Consider the following 16,811-nt stretch of genomic DNA (forward strand, 5'->3'; position numbering starts at 1 on the left):
CTGTTGGCCATTTGGATGTCTTCTTTGGAAAAATGTCTGTTCATGTCTTCTGCCCATTTCTTGATTGGATTCTTTGTTCTTTGGGTGTTGAGTTTGATGAGTTCTTTATAGATTTTGGATACTAGCCCTTTATCTGATATGTCATTTGCAAATATCTTCTCCCATTCTGTCGGTTGTCTTTTGGTTTTGTTAACTGTTTCCTTTGCTTTGCAAAAGCTTCTTATCTTGATGAAGTCCCAATAGTTCATTTTTGCCCTTGCTTCCCTTGCCTTTGGCGATGTTTCTAGGAAGAAGTTGCTTCGGCTGAGGTCAAAGAGGTTGTTGCCTGTGTTCTCCTTTAGGATTTTGATGGACTCCTGTCTCACATTGAGGTCTTTCAACCATTTGGAGTCTATTTTTGTGTGTGGTGTAAGGAAGTGGTCCAGTTTCATTCTTCTGCATGTGTCTATCCAATTTTCCCAACACCATTTGTTGAAGAGACTGTCTTTGTTCCATTGGACATTCTTTCCTGCTTTGTCGAAGATTAGTTGACCATAGAGTTGAGGGTCCATTTCTGGGCTCTCTATTCTGTTCCATTGATCAATGTGTCTGTTTTTGTGCCAGTACCATGCTGTCTTGATGATGACAGCTTTGTAATAGAGCTTGAAGTCCGGAATTGTGATGCCACCGGCTTTGCTTTTCTTTTTCAATATTCCTCTGGCTATGCGGGGTCTTTTCTGGTTCCATACAAATTTTAGGATTATTTGTTCCATTTCTTTGAAAAAAGTGGATGGTATTTTGATGGGGATTGCATTGAATGTGTAGATTGCTCTAGGTAGCATTGACATCTTCACAATATTTGTTCTTCCAATCCATGAGCATGGAACGTTTTTCCATTTCTTTGTGTCTTCCTCAATTTCTTTCATGAGTATTTTATAGTTTTCTGAGTACAGATCCTTTGTCTCTTTGGTTAAATTTATTCCTAGGTATCTTATGGTTTTGGGTGCAATTGTAAATGGGATCGACTCCTTAATTTCTCTTTCTTCTGTCTTGTTGTTGGTGTATAGGAATGCCACTGACTTCTGTGCATTGATTTTATATCCTGCCACTTGACTGAATTCCTGTATGAGTTCTAGCAGTTTTGGGGTGGAGTCTTTTGGGTTTTCCACATAAAGTATCATATCATCTGCAAAGAGTGAGAGTTTGACTTCTTCTTTGCCAATTTGGATGCCTTTGATTTCTTTTTGTTGTCTGATTGCTGTGGCTAGGACTTCCAATACTATGTTGAATAGCAGTGGTGATAGTGGACATCCCTGCCGCGTTCCTGACCTTAGGGGGAAAGCTCTCAGTTTTTCCCCATTGAGAATAATATTTGCTGTAGGTTTTTCATAGATGGCTTTTATGATATTGAGGTATGTACCCTCTATCCCTATACTCTGAAGAGTTTTGATCAAGAAAGGATGCTGTACTTTGTCAAAAGCTTTTTCGGCATCTATCGAGAGGATCATATGATTCTTGTTCTTTCCTTTGTTAATGTACTGTATCACATTGATTGATTTGCGGATGTTGAACCAACCTTGCAGCCCAGGGATAAATCCCACTTGGTCATGGTGAATAATCCTTTTAATGTACTGTTGGATCCTATTGGCTAGTATTTTGGTGAGAATTTTTGCATCCATGTTCATCAGGGATATTGGTCTGTAATTCTCCTTTTTGATGGGGTCTTTGTCTGGTTTGGGGATCAAGGTAATGCTGGCCTCATAAAATGAGTTTGGAAGTTTTCCTTCCGTTTCAATTTTTTGGAACAGTTTCAGAAGAATAGGTATTAATTCTTCTTGAAATGTTTGGTAGAATTCCCCTGGGAAGCCATCTGGCCCTGGGCTTTTGTTTTTTGGGAGATTTTTGATGACTGCTTCAATTTCCTTAGTGGTTATAGGTCTGTTCAGGTTTTCTATTTCATCCTGGTTCAGTTTTGGTAGTTGATACATCTCTAGGAATGCATCCATCTCTTCCAGGTTATCTAATTTGCTGGCATAGAGTTGCTCATAATATGTTCTTATAATTGTTTGTATTTCTTTGGTGTTGGTTGTGATCTCTCCTCTTTCATTCATGATTTTGTTGATTTGGGTCATTTCTCTTCTCTTTTTGATAAGTCTGGCCAGGGGTTTATCAATCTTGTTAATTCTTTCAAAGAACCAGCTCCTAGTTTCGTTGATCTGTTCTACTGTTCTTTTAGTTTCTATTTCATTGATTTCTGCTCTGATCTTTATGATTTCTCTTCTCCTGCTGGGTTTAGGCTTTATTTGCTGTTCTTTCTCCAGCTCCTTTAGGTGTAGGGTTAGGTTGTGTACTTGAGACCTTTCTTGTTTCTTGAGAAAGGCTTGTATTGCTATATACTTTCCTCTTAGGACTGCCTTTGCTGCATCCCAAAGATTTTGAACAGTTGTGTTTTCATTTTCATTGGTTTCCATGTATTTTTTTAATTCTTCTTTAATTTCCTGGTTGACCCATTCATTCTTCAGTAGGATGCTCTTTAGCCTCCATGTATTTGAGTTCTTTCCGACTTTCCTCTTGGGATTGAGTTCTAGTTTCAAAGCATTGTGGTCTGAAAATAGGCAGGGAATGATCCCAATCTTTTGGTACCGGTTGAGACCTGATTTATGACCTAGGATGTGGTCGATTCTGGAGAATGTTCCATGGGCAGTAGAGAAGAATGTGTATTCCGTTGCTTTGGGGTGGAATGTTCTGAATATGTCTGTGAAGTCCATTTGGTCCAGTGTGTCATTTAAAGTCTTTATTTCCTTGTTGATCTTTTGCTTAGATGATCTGTCCATTTCAGTGAGGGGGATGTTAAAGTCCCCCACTATTATTGTATTGTTGTTGATGTGTTTCTTTGCTTTTGTTATTAATTGCCTTATATAATTGGCTGCTCCCATGTTAGGGGCATAGATATTTACAATTGTTAGATCTTCTTGTTGGATAGATCCTTTAAGTATGATATAGTGTCCTTCCTCATCTCTTATTACAGTCTTTGGTTTAAAATCTAATTTGTCTGATATAAGGATTGCCACCCCAGCTTTCTTTTGGTGTCCATTAGCATGGTAAATGGTTTTCCACCCCCTCACTTTCAATCTGGGGGTGTCTTTGGGTCTAAAATGAGTCTCTTGCAGACAGCATATCGATGGATCTTGTTTTTTAATCCAGTCTGTTAGCCTGTGTCTTTTGATTGGGGCATTTAGCCCATTTACATTCAAGGTAACTATTGAAAGATAGGAATTTAGTGCCATTGTATTGCCTGTAAGGTGACTGTTACCATATATTGTCTGTGTTCCTTTCTGGTCTATGTTGCTTTTAGGGTCTCTCTTTGCTTAGAGGACCCCTTTCAAGATTTCCTGTAGGGCTGGTTTTGTGTTTGCAAATTCCTTTAGTTTTTTTTTGTCCTGGAAACTTTTTATCTCTCCTTCAATTTTCAATGACAGCCTAGCTGGATAGAGTATTCTTGGCTGCATATTTTTCTCATTTAGTGCTCTGAATATATCCTGCCAGTCCTTTCTGGCCTGCCAGGTCTCTGTGGATAGGTCTGTTGCCAATCTAATGTTTCTACCATTGTAGGTTACATATCTCTTCTCCCGAGCTGCTTTCAGGATTTTCTCTTTGTCTGTGAGACTTGTAAGTTTTACTATTAGATGTCGGGGAGTTGACCTATTTTTATTGATTTTGAGAGGGGTTCTCTGTGCTTCCTGGATTTTCATGCCTGTTTCTTTCCCCAAATTAGGGAAGTTCTCTGCTATAATTTGCTCCATTATACCTTCTGCCCCCCTCTCTCTTTCTTCTTCTTCTGGGATCCCAATTATTCTAATGTTGTTTCGTCTTATGGTATCACTTATCTCTCGAATTCTGCCCTCATGATCCAGTAGTTGTTTATCTCTCTTTTTCTCAGCTTCTTTATTTTCCAGCATTTCATCTTCTATATTACTGATTCTCTCTTCTGCCTCATTTATTCTAGCAGTTAGTGCCCCCATTTTTGATTGCACCTCATTAATAGCCTTTTTGATTTCTACTTGGTTGGATTTTAGCTCTTTTACTTCTCCAGAAAGAGTTTCTCTAATAACTTCCATATTTTTTTCAAGCCCAGCTAGTATCTTTAAAGTGATGATTCTGAACTCTAGATCTGACATCGTACTAATGTCCGTATTGAGTAGGTCCCTGGCAGTCGGTACTGCCTCTTGTTCTTTTTGTTGAGGTGATTTTTTCCGTCTCGTCATTTTGTGCAGAGGAGAATAGATTAATGAGAGAACAAAATGCTAGCAGAGTAACCACGTCCCCAGAAAATATACTCTAAACAAATCAGAAAAGACCTGAAGCAGTTGGATAAGAAGGGGAAAGAGAGAAAAAAAAAAAGAAAAAAAAAGAAAAAGATAAAGATAAAAACAACAACAAACAAAACAAAAGAACAACAACAAAAGAAAAACCAGAATGTGATCAAATATGATCTATATGGTATATAGATCAGTGCCACACACTAGATTTGGGGTGTGTTTTGGTCTTTTAGAAGAAAGTGTCTCCCAAAATTTTAAAGAAAGAAAAACTTATATATGTACAAAAATAAGGGTTGATATGATGAAGGGATGGAAAATGACTGTAAAAATGGAAATTATAAAAAATTTTATAAAAGGAATTGATAAGAAGTTGTTTGAAAAAAGAAAGAGGATTTAAAAAAAGAAAAAAGAAAAAGAAAAAAAAGGGAGAGGATGTGATCAGGCAGGGGAATAGAGAACACCATATACTAGAGATTTAGGGTATATTTTAATCTGTTAGAAGAAACTATCTCAAAATTTTAAAGAGAGAACAACTTATATATATAAGCCAAAAATATGGGTAACTACTATGAAGGGATAGAATATGACTCTAAAAATGAAAAATAAAAATGTTTTTTTTTTAAAAAAAGGGATTGATAAGATGTTGTTTGAAAAAGGGAAAAAGAAAAATTCAAAAAGAAATAAAAAGACAAAAAGACAGTTAAAAAAAAAATTAACTTTAAAAGACTAAGGAATCATGGTAAAAAAGCCGTGAATTCTATGTGCAGTAGTCCCTTAGCGCTGGAGTTCTGCTGTTCTCATTGATCGGTAAACTTGGTCTTGGCTGGCTGTTCTCGCTGATCTTCTGGGGGCGGGGCCTGTTGCCGTGGTTTCCAAATGTCTCTGCCGGAGGCGGAATTGCCCCGCCCTTGCCCCCTCCCTGCTAAGTCATCTGCTCGGGTTTGCTCTCCAGGGCTTTTGTTCCCTGCGAGCTTTCCTTACAGCTTTGGAGGCGGAGAGTGAAAATGGCGGCCTCCCAATCTCCGCCCCGGAGGAGCCGAGAACTCGGGGCCCCGCTCCTCAGTGAGCCCCCAGAGAAAAGCCGTCAGTCACTCCCGTCTCCCCGGTCTGCAGCTGCACTCCGTGCTCAACCGGCCTATGACCGCGCGTTTCTATCTCTGGCACCGGACCCGGTCTGGAGTCTCCAAACCCAGCAGATCCCTGCGGTGCCCTCCCGCGCGGCTCCTCCCGGGGGAGGAAGGTGAGTCTCCCCGGATCGGCCGCTTGTTGGGTCCCTGCTGGAGGAGCAGGGGCCCGACTGTGCCGCGGATCACGGTTAATGGCAACCCCAGCTGAGAGCCCGCGCCTGGGCTCCGCCTCTGCAGCCGGCTTCCCTGCTGCGTTACCTGGGAGCTCTGCCGCCCTCAGGCACCCCCGGTCTTTCTGTGACCCCGAGGGTCCTGAGACCACACTGTCCCGGAGGGTTCCACCCCCCGCTGAGCCACCAGAGTGACGTCCCTCGGCGGAGCTGACTTTTAAAAGTTCCGATTTTGTGCTCCGCGGCTCTATGACTTGCCAGAAGCGGCCGACGGAGGCCCCTCCCCCGCCGTCTATCCTCCCGAATATCGCCGCGGATTCCCTTCTCCGCACGTCCTACCTTCCAGAAAGTGGTCGCTTTTCTGATGAGAGAGTTGTTGCTATTCCTTTCTTCGATCTCCTGTTGAGTTTGTAGGTGTTCAGAATGGTTTGATCCCTATCCAGCTGAATTCCTGAGAGGAGACGAAATCTAGGTCTCCTACTCCTCCGCCATCTTGCTCCGCCCCCCTGGATTAACCTTTTTATTGGAATTTTCCTCTTTATGTCTAATTACGTGTCTTGCCTTCAAGTTTTCTTGGTTTGATATTAGTATAACTGTATTGCCTTTCTTTTGGTTAGTGTTTTATTTTTTCTTCCTTACTTTTACTTTCAACCTTTTTGTGTCTTTATGTTTAGGGTGTATCTCATACGAGCATATACTGTTTCATTCTGATATAGTCTGATAAACTGGGTCTGTTCATTAGAGTATTTGGTCTATTTACATGTAATATAATTACTGATATGTTTGGTTTTATATCCACATTATTACTATTCTTTCTGTTTGTTCTATTCCCCTCCTTCCTCCTTTCCTGCCTTAATTTGGATCAGTCAAAAAAAACCTTTTAAATTAAACCAGCTTTGGGGCGCCTGGGTGGCTCAGTCGTTAAGCGTCTGCCTTCAGCTCAGGTCATGATCTCAGGGTCCTGGGATCGAGCCCCACATCGGGCTCCCTGCTCCACAGGAGGCCTGCTTCTCCCTCTCCCACTCCCCCTGCTTGTGTTCCCTCTCTCGTTGTGTCTCTCTCTGTCAAATAAATAAATAAAATCTTAAAAAAAAAAATTTAAACCAGCTTTTCTCTTATTAACTTGTTACTTATGCCTTCTTTTAGTAGTTACCCTGAAAATTAAGACATTCCTCCTTTGTTTACTGGAGTCTAATATAAATCAGTTATTTTCACCAGTTTCCAGACAATTCTAGGGCCTATTACAGTCTAATTTATCTTCCTTGTGCCTCTTGTGTTTTTAATTGTATTCACTTAAATGTACATGTATTTAAACCCCATAGGAAATTATTGCTAATGTTTTCAATATTCATTTAGATTTACTCATACGTTTATTTTTTTTCTGTTGCTCTTCAGTCTTTCCTGCATTACTGTCTGGGATCATTTTCCTTTTGCCTATAGAACCCCCTTTGGTATTTATTTTAGTTGGATCTGCTGGTGACAAATTCTCTCAGTTTTAATTGGTTTGAAAATATCTTTATTTTACTTCCATCCTTGAAGGTTATTTTCAGTATGTGTAGAATTCTAACTTAGACATCACCTCCTTTCATTGCCTTTTTGCTTCTGTCATGTCTGTTGAGAGGTCATCTCTCATATAGTTGCTTTGATCCTAAACTGCTTGCCTCATACAGCACAAATGGGGGGAAATAGGTACAGTGTTTTTGGATCACTTCTCAATACCTCCTTTCTTTGGGAGGACTATTTTGGACCTTCAACTCCTAGCTGTTTTGACATCCCCAAATACTAATTTTTGTCTTCCACCCTCAGGAAGCATCCTAACCACTCTGATGGCTTCTCTGCCTTTTATTTTTTATTTTTATCTTTATTTTTATTTTTTTCGAGAGAGCAAATATGCGTGAGCTGGGGGCGGGGGCAGAGGGAGAGTGAGAATCTTAAGCAGACTCCATGCCCCGCACGGAGCCCAGTGCAGGGCTAGATCTCTCAACCCTGAGATCATGACCTGAGCCCAGATCAAGAGTCGGATGCCTAGCCGGGTGAACCACCCAGGCGCCCCGGCTTCTCTCCCTCTTAGCAGCTACCCCCTGCTCTGCCTCTGAGCTTCTCACCCCATGGTGCTTAAGAGTCATCAGTGTCCTGAGGGAAAAAGGGATCTGCACAGTGTCAGGCCCATCTCACTGAACTTCCGCTTCTTTCTAGGATTTTTGTACTGCAAATCCTGGAGGCACCCCAGGGCTTTCAAATACAATTTGTGTGTGTTTGTGCCCCATACGGCTTTTCTAGTTACACGTGGTGGGAACGCTGGTCTGCCACAATGACTCCATCACAGCTGCACTTGGAAGTTCCATAATTTGTTCCTTCTTCTGAATGCTTTCTCTGACATACTCTGCATTTTATTTATGCTTTTGGTCCCTTGCAGTTTCTGTTTTCTGCATGTTGCCTCCTAGGGCTGCTGGTCCTGGAACACAAAGTGTGTTTTCAGTGTAATTAATTGGTGGCTCCCATGGTTGTGCATCATGTTGGCCCCACAGTTCACCGTGCAAGGCCCAGCATGATCTGGGCCAGCTTACTCTCTCAGTGCCACTTCCTATCCTCTCACCATTAGGAAATACGCTCACCACCCAGAATGGGCAGGAGAGAAGGATCTTCTTCAGGGAAAGGCCTTTCTTAACGCCTCAGCCAGGTGGTCTTAGCGAACTCTCGTTAATGCAGCTCTCTTCACAAATGTAATTTTCCACTGATTTGTGGAATTGGCTGAATAGTTTATCTTCTCCCCTCCAGGATGTGGTGTGGGCCATGAAGACAGTGACCTTGTCAGTCTCATTTACACAATATCACCAGAGTCCACCACTGTGCCCAATACACGTTTATGGAATTAATTTCAAGCTTGTAATGATAGGAGATGAAAATGAGGTGGGGAGAACTAACATTCATTACAGTTTTGCTATTTATCATCTTATTTAGATTTTTTTAAAGATTTTATTTCTTAGAGAGAGAGCACAAGCAGGGGGAGTGGCAGGCAGAGGGAGAAGCAGGCTCCCCACTAAGCAAGGAACCCGATGCAGGATTCGATCCCAGGACTCTGGGATCATGACCTGAGCTGAAGGCAGACGCTTAACTGACTGAGCCACCCAGGCATCCCTCATCTTATTTAGTTTTGACCTTACCTCCTGGAGGCAGGCAGTGTTGCTATTTCATAGAGTAAACCATGGCACAGAGAAATACTGTTAATTCTTCTAAAGTCACACCTTCACTAAGTGCCCAATCTAGAATTCAATCCCAGGCCTCACTGGTTCAAAAGGAACCCCAGCTCTGGATTGTTAAATACTTTTCAGCCTTCCATGCTTTTTGTATTTCTTTACTGGCTTTTCAGTCTTTATCTGATACTCCTAGAATGCTAGGTTATGTCAAGGGCTTTTCCTGCGAATATAGGAAAAACTAAAGAAGAGAAGCTGACAATTTCTTTCTGTTACTTCAAAAACAGAATGGCATGCCTTTTATACTTCCATGGAAAGATTATGTGGATCAGTCTAGATTGGCCTGTAAACTTATTTCCCTCAAATGGTCTAGTTGAAAGGGAAACATTAATTTAACTTCAGTTACAAAGAGGTACCTAGAGTCATAGCAATAACTATTATTTATTGAGCACCTACTGTGTGCCATTCACTAAAATAGGCACAATCCATACCTTCTCTTCAGTCACCAGAATGCCCCTGGAAAGTATTTATTATTATTTTCATTACACAAATTTGGAAACTGAGACTCAGGGAAGTAAAGAAACTTGCCTTAGGAAGTTTTAGATCCAGAATTTGAACTCCTTTATGGACTTCTATAAAGACTGATTATCATTACATACACTGATCAAGGCATCAAGCCTGGAACACAGAAGGAGCTTAATAAATGTTGTTTGCTTTTTCCAGATTGGTGATGCTATGGTGAGCTTCCTAGGAAAAGGTCACAGAGTATTGTAATGGAGCTTCTTTGTGTCTCCACAGTATCTCCAAATTGACCCCTTGGAAAGCCCCAAAGGTTCTGAGTCATGACAGCTTCCAAGTGTCAGGTAAGGATCATATTAAGTCTCAACTGCAGGCTGTACTCTGCTATTTGCTCCAGATATTTTCTGTTGCAAATGTTATTGATCTGACAGTTTATTTCCCGAGACGCATTAGTTCAAACTGATGTGATGTGAAAGTCTCATCCTAAGGAAATTGGCCTTGTGAATGGCTATCCCCTGGGAAAAGCATGCTGCACTTATGACTTTACTAATATGATGAAGAAGCTGCAAATACAATTAGTGGGCCTGGTTGGTGATTTTCCAGTAATGATGTTTGGGGTTTATTATTGGTTTAGCTGTAATTGAGCTTAAGATGATCTGAAAATCTCTAAACTGTGTGAAAGTCATTCACAGCTTTGGCTCAGTGTAATGTTCGTGAATGAGAGTGGGTATGGGGGTACTGATGACACTTGGATGTGCTGAGCCTGGGGAATGTGTCCCTGGACAGCTGTGGCTTGTCTCTCAAATTCTGTTTCCTTTTATTCTGTCACTGGTAAGATGATGACTTTTCATAATCTTCTGCCTGCTCCCAAATCTTATCCCCATCCTTATCATTTGGAACTCACTACATGGTGTCTAGCTCTCTTATTTCTCATGCAAGTATAATTTGCCCGGTGCATGTTACAATCATCTTAGGATAGTTAACACTAGCTACCATGGTAGACGGGACCTGAAATCTCAATGGTTGAGCATCACAAAAGTGTATTTCTTGGTCCTGCAGGTTGGCAAAGGCTCTCTTCCATCTGGTGACTCAGGAATCTAGGTTCCTTCCATTTGTCATCTCAACATAAGTTTGCTGGGAGGCCATTCTCCCTGGATTTCTTGGGTTTTCATATGGTCTTAGTTTAGGGATGATTGAATAGCAAAGTGAAGATAGAGAACCTCTCTCCCCCTGGAGATATTCCAGGATGATGACGTTCTGTTCTCTTCCTGGAGGATATTGGCTCACATTCGGAGGCAGTAAACCTGGAGGTGACCCCATGTCCCAGAGACATGTACTTCCTTTCCAGGGTAAGGAGTCCTCTTTCTCCAGAGGGGAGAACAGGAAGGTTACCAGCAGCTTGGTAGAAACTCAGAGTCTCCCAAGTCCAGGGTTCTTCTCCAGTGGTGCGATAATCCACATAGAGCAAGGTCGCTCCGTGCTCACTCCATGCTGTTTATGCAGTGTCGTAAATACACATTCTTCTCTTTTCCCATCCAAACCCCTTTCACAAGGGGCTGTAATGGGTGCCAAGCAGAGCAGTTCCACCTTGCAACAGAGAATTATAATGCAGTTGATGTGCAAAGAAATGGCTAGTTACTGGTCTGCCAGTGGTGAGGGACACACTTGAAAGTTTCTTTTTTGAGTTATTAGACATTGTTAAAGTTAACACTTGGCTGCTGTATGATTATCAATGTAACTCTTCAACAGTGAGTGCAAATATAATACTATGGCAAATCCATTATTTAAAGGATGTCTATATTGAGCCATAAAATGCAAAAGATTCCTTAGTAAGCCCGTTCAAGTCCACAGATATTTTTTGAGTGTTCATTTCATGCCGGGCACTAGAGCTACATTGCATCTGAACAAAACAGTATTGCTGCCTTTTGAGAAGTCTGTGGTTTAGTGAAGAACTCCTTGTCTTCACTATTGTGCAGAGTCAAACTGTCTTACATTAGGTTAGGTTAAAGGAATACACATCTGTTACTAAATCTACCCTGATTCCTGCATTATATGGTTATGGCTACCCGCCTGATTTGTTCTGTAAATATTCCTTCCACTTCCCAGCTCTGTTCCTTGATCCTCTCCCTTTCTGTTCCCTGGGATCTACAAGCTCCTTAATAATTAAGTAGGGGCTATCCCCGTCAAGACTTCTTTGGTTGCAAGTGACAGAAACTCCAAACTGGCTCAAGCCACCAAAGGGGATTTTAATGGATTCTATGAGTACTGTCAAAGGGAGCTTCAGGCCCAGCAGGATCCAGGGGCTCAGATGATGATTTCAGGACTCAGTCTTTCTCTTTCCATTTCTCTTTTATATTTTCTTCTATATTGATCTTTCCCACATGGTGATGACAACAGCTCCATTCCACATTATCTTTACAGCACACATCTTGCAGATGAAGAAATTCCCTGTACTTAAGTTTAAAACAATGTTTAGGATTGAATCAGTCACTCTGACTAGGGAGAGGGGAATGTTTTGGCCAGATCTAGGTCAGGTTGTTATGGGCCAAATTGTGACTCCCCCAAATTCATATGTGGAAACCCTAACCCCGAGGACCTCATAATGTGAGTGTATTTGGAGATAGGGTTTTTATAGAGGTCATTAAGGTTAAATGAGGTCATATGGGTGGGATGATTGGAGTCCTCATAAGAAGAGGAGATTAGGACACAGACACACACAGAGGGAAGACCATGTGAGGACCCAGGGAGAGGAATGATATCTGCAAGTCAGGGAGAAATGGCCTCAGGAGAAATGAGCCCTTCCAGTGCCTCGACCTCAGACTTCTAGCCTCCAGAACTGTGAGAAAATTTCTGTTGTTTAAGCCACCCAGTCTATGTAGCCTTAGCAAAATAATACACAGGTTCAGCCTTGGAATCAGGGTGGATTATTCAGTACCCCTTGAACCACCCTAGAGAGGAGGAGTGGTTACTCAAAGGACACCCAAGGAACTGTTACTACAGGAAAGAATAACGGACGCTTGGTAGGAAAAAGAAGAGACAGATTATCTAGTACTGGGTCAGATTCATCAAAGTTTTTGGATGTTTGTGATGCCTTAGAAGCACCTTATCAAAACGCTTAACATGACAACCCCACGAGGTGGGTACTATTATTTTCCTCATTTTACAGATGAGAAAACTGAGGCCCACACGGGTTAAGTGATTTACCCAAAAGCATGCAATCAGCAAGTCGCAGAATCAAGATTGATAGCCACACCGGTCTCGTTGCAGAACCTCAGTTTTTTATCACTGTGCCCTTTGGAGAGCCAGTGACAGCTAGATTCTCCGGCTTTTCTAGTCCAAGATTGAAAAGCTCTGACTTGAGGCAGGGGAAGGAAGTATGTTTATAAGTTAATTAAGGAAAATTCAGTCTACAAAATCACGAGTCCATTTTTGGAACTATTTCCGATCGGGGCGAGCCTTTGACCCACTCAAATTAATTAACATTGCAGAACATGAAGTAATTGCTGTTGTTCCTCAAAATTGGGGGCAGGAAAATACTCAGGGGCCTGTATGCACACCAACCCTGACTCCTGAGGCTAAGGATCAGAACTCCAGGGCCTCAGCAAGAAGACACAACGGAGAAATTCTGCAGTTCATCTGCTCCTTCCACTCCTGTGTGTTTACAGTGCGTTCTGTTCCACGATTAGCCAGGCAAGTGCCAGCCCTGTCTGAATTGGGGGGCGTCAAGTCTACAGCTAAGTAAGAGATCTGTCCTGAATTTTATAAATAGGATTTCTAGTTTGAAATGCAGGCTGATATTGGAATGTTTTATTAGGAAACAAATTCAGAGGACGTCAGACCGATACATGGTCATCGTATTTTATTCCAAGTGGCTCTGATGTTTATGTGGAAACCATCTGGTAGACCCTACTTGCAAATCCTGCTGCTCTTTGTTAGGACTCAGTGGCTGCAAGAAGGGGCAGTCAGTCCATGCAAGCCATTTCACAAACAGAATTCGGGGGTCTTTGTTACTGAATATTTATCATCTGAGCCCATGACGTGATGAAGTCGTGTGGAAAAGCAAAAGTTTGTCATTAAAATGTTTTTCATTAATTATGCAACTTTAGTTATTGAAGCTTTTACCGATTCCATTATGTGCCCTAGCTTGAATCCTTTCCTGCCGTGTCAACTTCCTTGTGGTTCAGTCTCTCCGAAGGACACCCTGAATTGTGAACGCCCATCACATGTCCTCGAATGGATTGCTGGTTCTTAACAACCAACAAATCCTGTCAAAGAGAATCAGTCTCTCACCAACTGTCTGACCTTGGTGCATATGCAGAGTGATCCAACAGCAATTGGTCGATTGAAAATCTTGACCAAGATGCAGGATTCCAGGAAGCTGATGAAAGTGGTGTGGAAACCTGCTTAAAGAACAGAAAAATCACAGACAATCCAAGAGAATCAGGTGTCCTTAGTACAATATTCAGCTGGACATCACAGGGTCAGCCACATTGGCTGTTATGGTCACTGCTCTGGTTGATTGGTGCCTGTATCATGCTGGTTATTCAATATTTTGAATATCGCATCAACGCAAAAAGAGTTAACAGTTGAAGAAAAAAAATGACAAGGAAAGTGACACACACGGTGAGCACTTCAAAAGAGAAAGATTTAAATATCAAAAGATTCTAGCGGGCCTTAGGAAAAATTGGTGAAGCCCTTGAATATTTTTTAAATGACCTCTTTGCTATCATGCTGTGAAAACCAAACCTGAAGTGAAGGATTTTGTCACAAAAATTACACCAAAAAAAATTTCACTACTTAATTCATTTTTCGTTCTTCATAAGAATTTATGCATAGTTGAAATGGTAACCTGAATTTTGTTATGATGATAAGCTCAGTTTCATTTTTCAAGATGAAGTTCCAGTCAGACCCCTTTTCTCCCCCATGATTTGCTTGAAAATTTGGGCTCAGTATTAACTGAGTCATTCTAAATGTCTTCTACTGGGATTGATTTTCCTCTAGGGGAGGCAGGGATGGGGGAGTCCCTCCTGCCTTTTCTCACGGACCTGCAGTCTTCCCTTCTACTTCTTGCCATGACTGCTCCATTTCCCTGCTTGTCGTCATATCTGTGTTTCCTGCTCGCTCATGGTGTACCTGCTGAGTTAGCCATGTTTTGTACCATGCGTCTTCCCTCCCCAGCCATAGGTTATTAGACCAGTGGTAGCCCATGACACAGGGGCAGCTATTCCATAACCTGGCCAAGGGCCTAGACTTTATAAAAAGGACATGAGCTGCACTAATCACATTCACTCTCAGGAGTCTCTAAGGAATACAGTCAGATTTAGTAGGATACCATGATGACCTGATAGTAAATCGACACAACATAGAGGTCATGATGGGCCAAATGCAAGCTTTGGGAGCAAGAGCAAGTAATTCAGTGGGACCAAGGTGATAACTCAGGCTCCAGAGTCCTTACCCAAAGCTCTTCTACCATGTCATCTACAGTGGGTAGCTGTTCATCCTTCTCCTGGTGACAGCATCCCAGATATTCTCAGTCCATACAATTTGGGTGGAACCGATCCTATCAGATCTAGAGTCATCATGTGATCCAGGCCCGGCCAGTCAGCTCATTGTGTGCCCTTGGCCATAAGGAATGGTTAAGGGATTGGGCATATTGCTCAACTCGGGCCAGTAACAGTCAGGAGAAGGACCTTTGTTTCAAGAATTAGGGAAAGCGAACCCAGCAGGATGTGCACCTACAGCTGCTTGCAGCCATTGCAACCCATGAAGCAACCCACAGAAGATCAGGACCAAGAGGTGGAGAGAAGATAGGGCCTGCCGACGATGTTTGAGTTGTTGGATCCTGCCATGCCCGAAACTGGCAAGACTCCCTCAGACTCCCAGCCAGCGTTGCTCCTGTTGGCTAAGCTAGTTCAAATCGGGTTTTATGTCACTCGTTACCAAAAAAGCCATAACTGACACAACATGCTTATTTGATTAGGATGACAATAATCTCTCTTAACCATTTCGAGGTGCTTTTCCAGCTCTCACCTCATCGGATTCTTTCAACAACCTTGTGATGCACAGGGCAGTGGTCTTGATGAAGGTTGCTGCCAGGTCTAGGGAGCTACAGCAGTGTTTTATCAAGCACTTGGAAAGCATAGGGAGTGAAGATTGCCTTCTGAGAGTTACACCATGAAGTCAATACATTATAGATCAAAGCAGAGCAATGCAAAGTTACCTTAAAGAGACAGGATGGCGAGGTCTGCAAGACTGGTCTGTCATGTGATGGAACTTATTAACATATTTAAAGAAAGGCTGTATCCATCATATCTACCACAGAAGCCTGGAGGACAGAGAGTTGTAAATGCCAACCTTAACTGCAGCCACTACAGCTTGTTTCAGTGAAGAGGGAGTCTTGATCTTTGACTATTTCTTGTTCCATCGGCAAGGCTTGTTGTAGAGAACTGCTTTCAATACAAGCCATGGAAAAGCAGATTGATAACTATGGTCATTTAGAGGTGCTGAGGCTTTCTTGCCATCCTCCCATTAAGAGGCAGGGTCTCTTTCCCTTCCCCCTGAATCCAGGCTCACCCTGTGACTTATCTCAAAAAAACAGAATGAAATAGAAGTGGGGCTGTGTCATTTCCAAGGCTCAGCTGTTAAAGATCTGAAACTTCTACTCGTGCATACCTGGAAGATTCCCTTTTGGAATCCAGCTGCCATGCTGTGAGAAACCCAAGTCTATGGAGAAAGGTTGAGCTGTCAGCCAACTGCCAGTCATGCAAGTGAGCTGCTCTGAGCATTCTTCCCACCTGAGCCTCCAGGTGATTGCAGTTCCAGTCAACCCCAAATGGGGCAGAATCACCACCCCACTAAGCCCGGTCAACTCACAGAATCATGAGAGGTGATAAATGGTGGTTTTTTTTAAGCCGCTAAGTTTTAGGGTGATTTGGAATAGTGCAACAGATAACTGAAACAGTAATGGCTTAAGCAATAAAGGCATTTAATGGACTTTTCTAATGGAAATTCTGGATGTAGGAAGTTTCAGTTCTGGAGCAGTAGGTCAACAATGTTATCAGTGATCCCATGCTCCTTCTTCCTTTCTATTCTATAATTCTTCGCAAATTGGCTTTTCATCTTCCTCATGGTTGCAAAATGGCTGCTGCAGCTCCAAGTATCACATCAAGTATCACATCCACGTTTAAAGCAAAAAGAAAGGGAAAGAGTTAGTACCTCTGAGTTCTTCTCTTGCCTCTGTACCTTTGCCAAGAAGCCAGATATCTTCCCAGAAGCCTCTTAGATGACTTACCATTATGTCTCATCGGCCAGAGATGACTAACTGTAGTTCCAAGGAGAGTGAATGTCTGCTTATCTAATCTCTATAGTGTGAAGCAGCCATGAGAAAGGAGGTTGATAGTGGCCTTTTGGCAGCAACCAAAAATCTCTACCACAAGATGGATGCAGATATTTTTGCTAGTTGACTTGTGATAGTTACGATTCCATCTGAAAAAAAAAAAAAAA

At 42.1% G+C, this 16,811-nt stretch overlaps 1 protein-coding gene across 4 annotated transcripts in view; it reads left to right on the forward strand.

The window, feature by feature from the left end:
* Positions 1 to 16,811, forward strand: part of SUDS3 (SDS3 homolog, SIN3A corepressor complex component) — a 205,729-nt gene that overhangs the window by 147,128 nt on the left and 41,790 nt on the right. For 2 of the 4 annotated variants that reach the window (XM_035017103.1, XM_035017104.1), the window contains 2 exons: positions 9,588 to 9,652; positions 13,452 to 13,931. Coding sequence is in view for 2 of the 4 variants with exons in the window: in XM_035017108.1 (XP_034872999.1) it covers positions 9,588 to 9,771 (184 nt within the window). In the remaining 2 variants the exon portion in view is untranslated. Of the gene's footprint in view, positions 1 to 9,587; positions 12,323 to 13,451; positions 13,932 to 16,811 lie in introns of those variants that run through there. The other 2 variants (XM_035017109.1, XM_035017108.1) reach the window with 2 other exon arrangements.

The sequence above is a fragment of the Mirounga leonina genome, unplaced genomic scaffold (genome assembly GCF_011800145.1).
Source record: "Mirounga leonina isolate KUSES-001 unplaced genomic scaffold, KU_Mleo_1.0 Mir_171, whole genome shotgun sequence".
Classification (NCBI taxonomy): Eukaryota; Metazoa; Chordata; class Mammalia; order Carnivora; family Phocidae; genus Mirounga; species Mirounga leonina.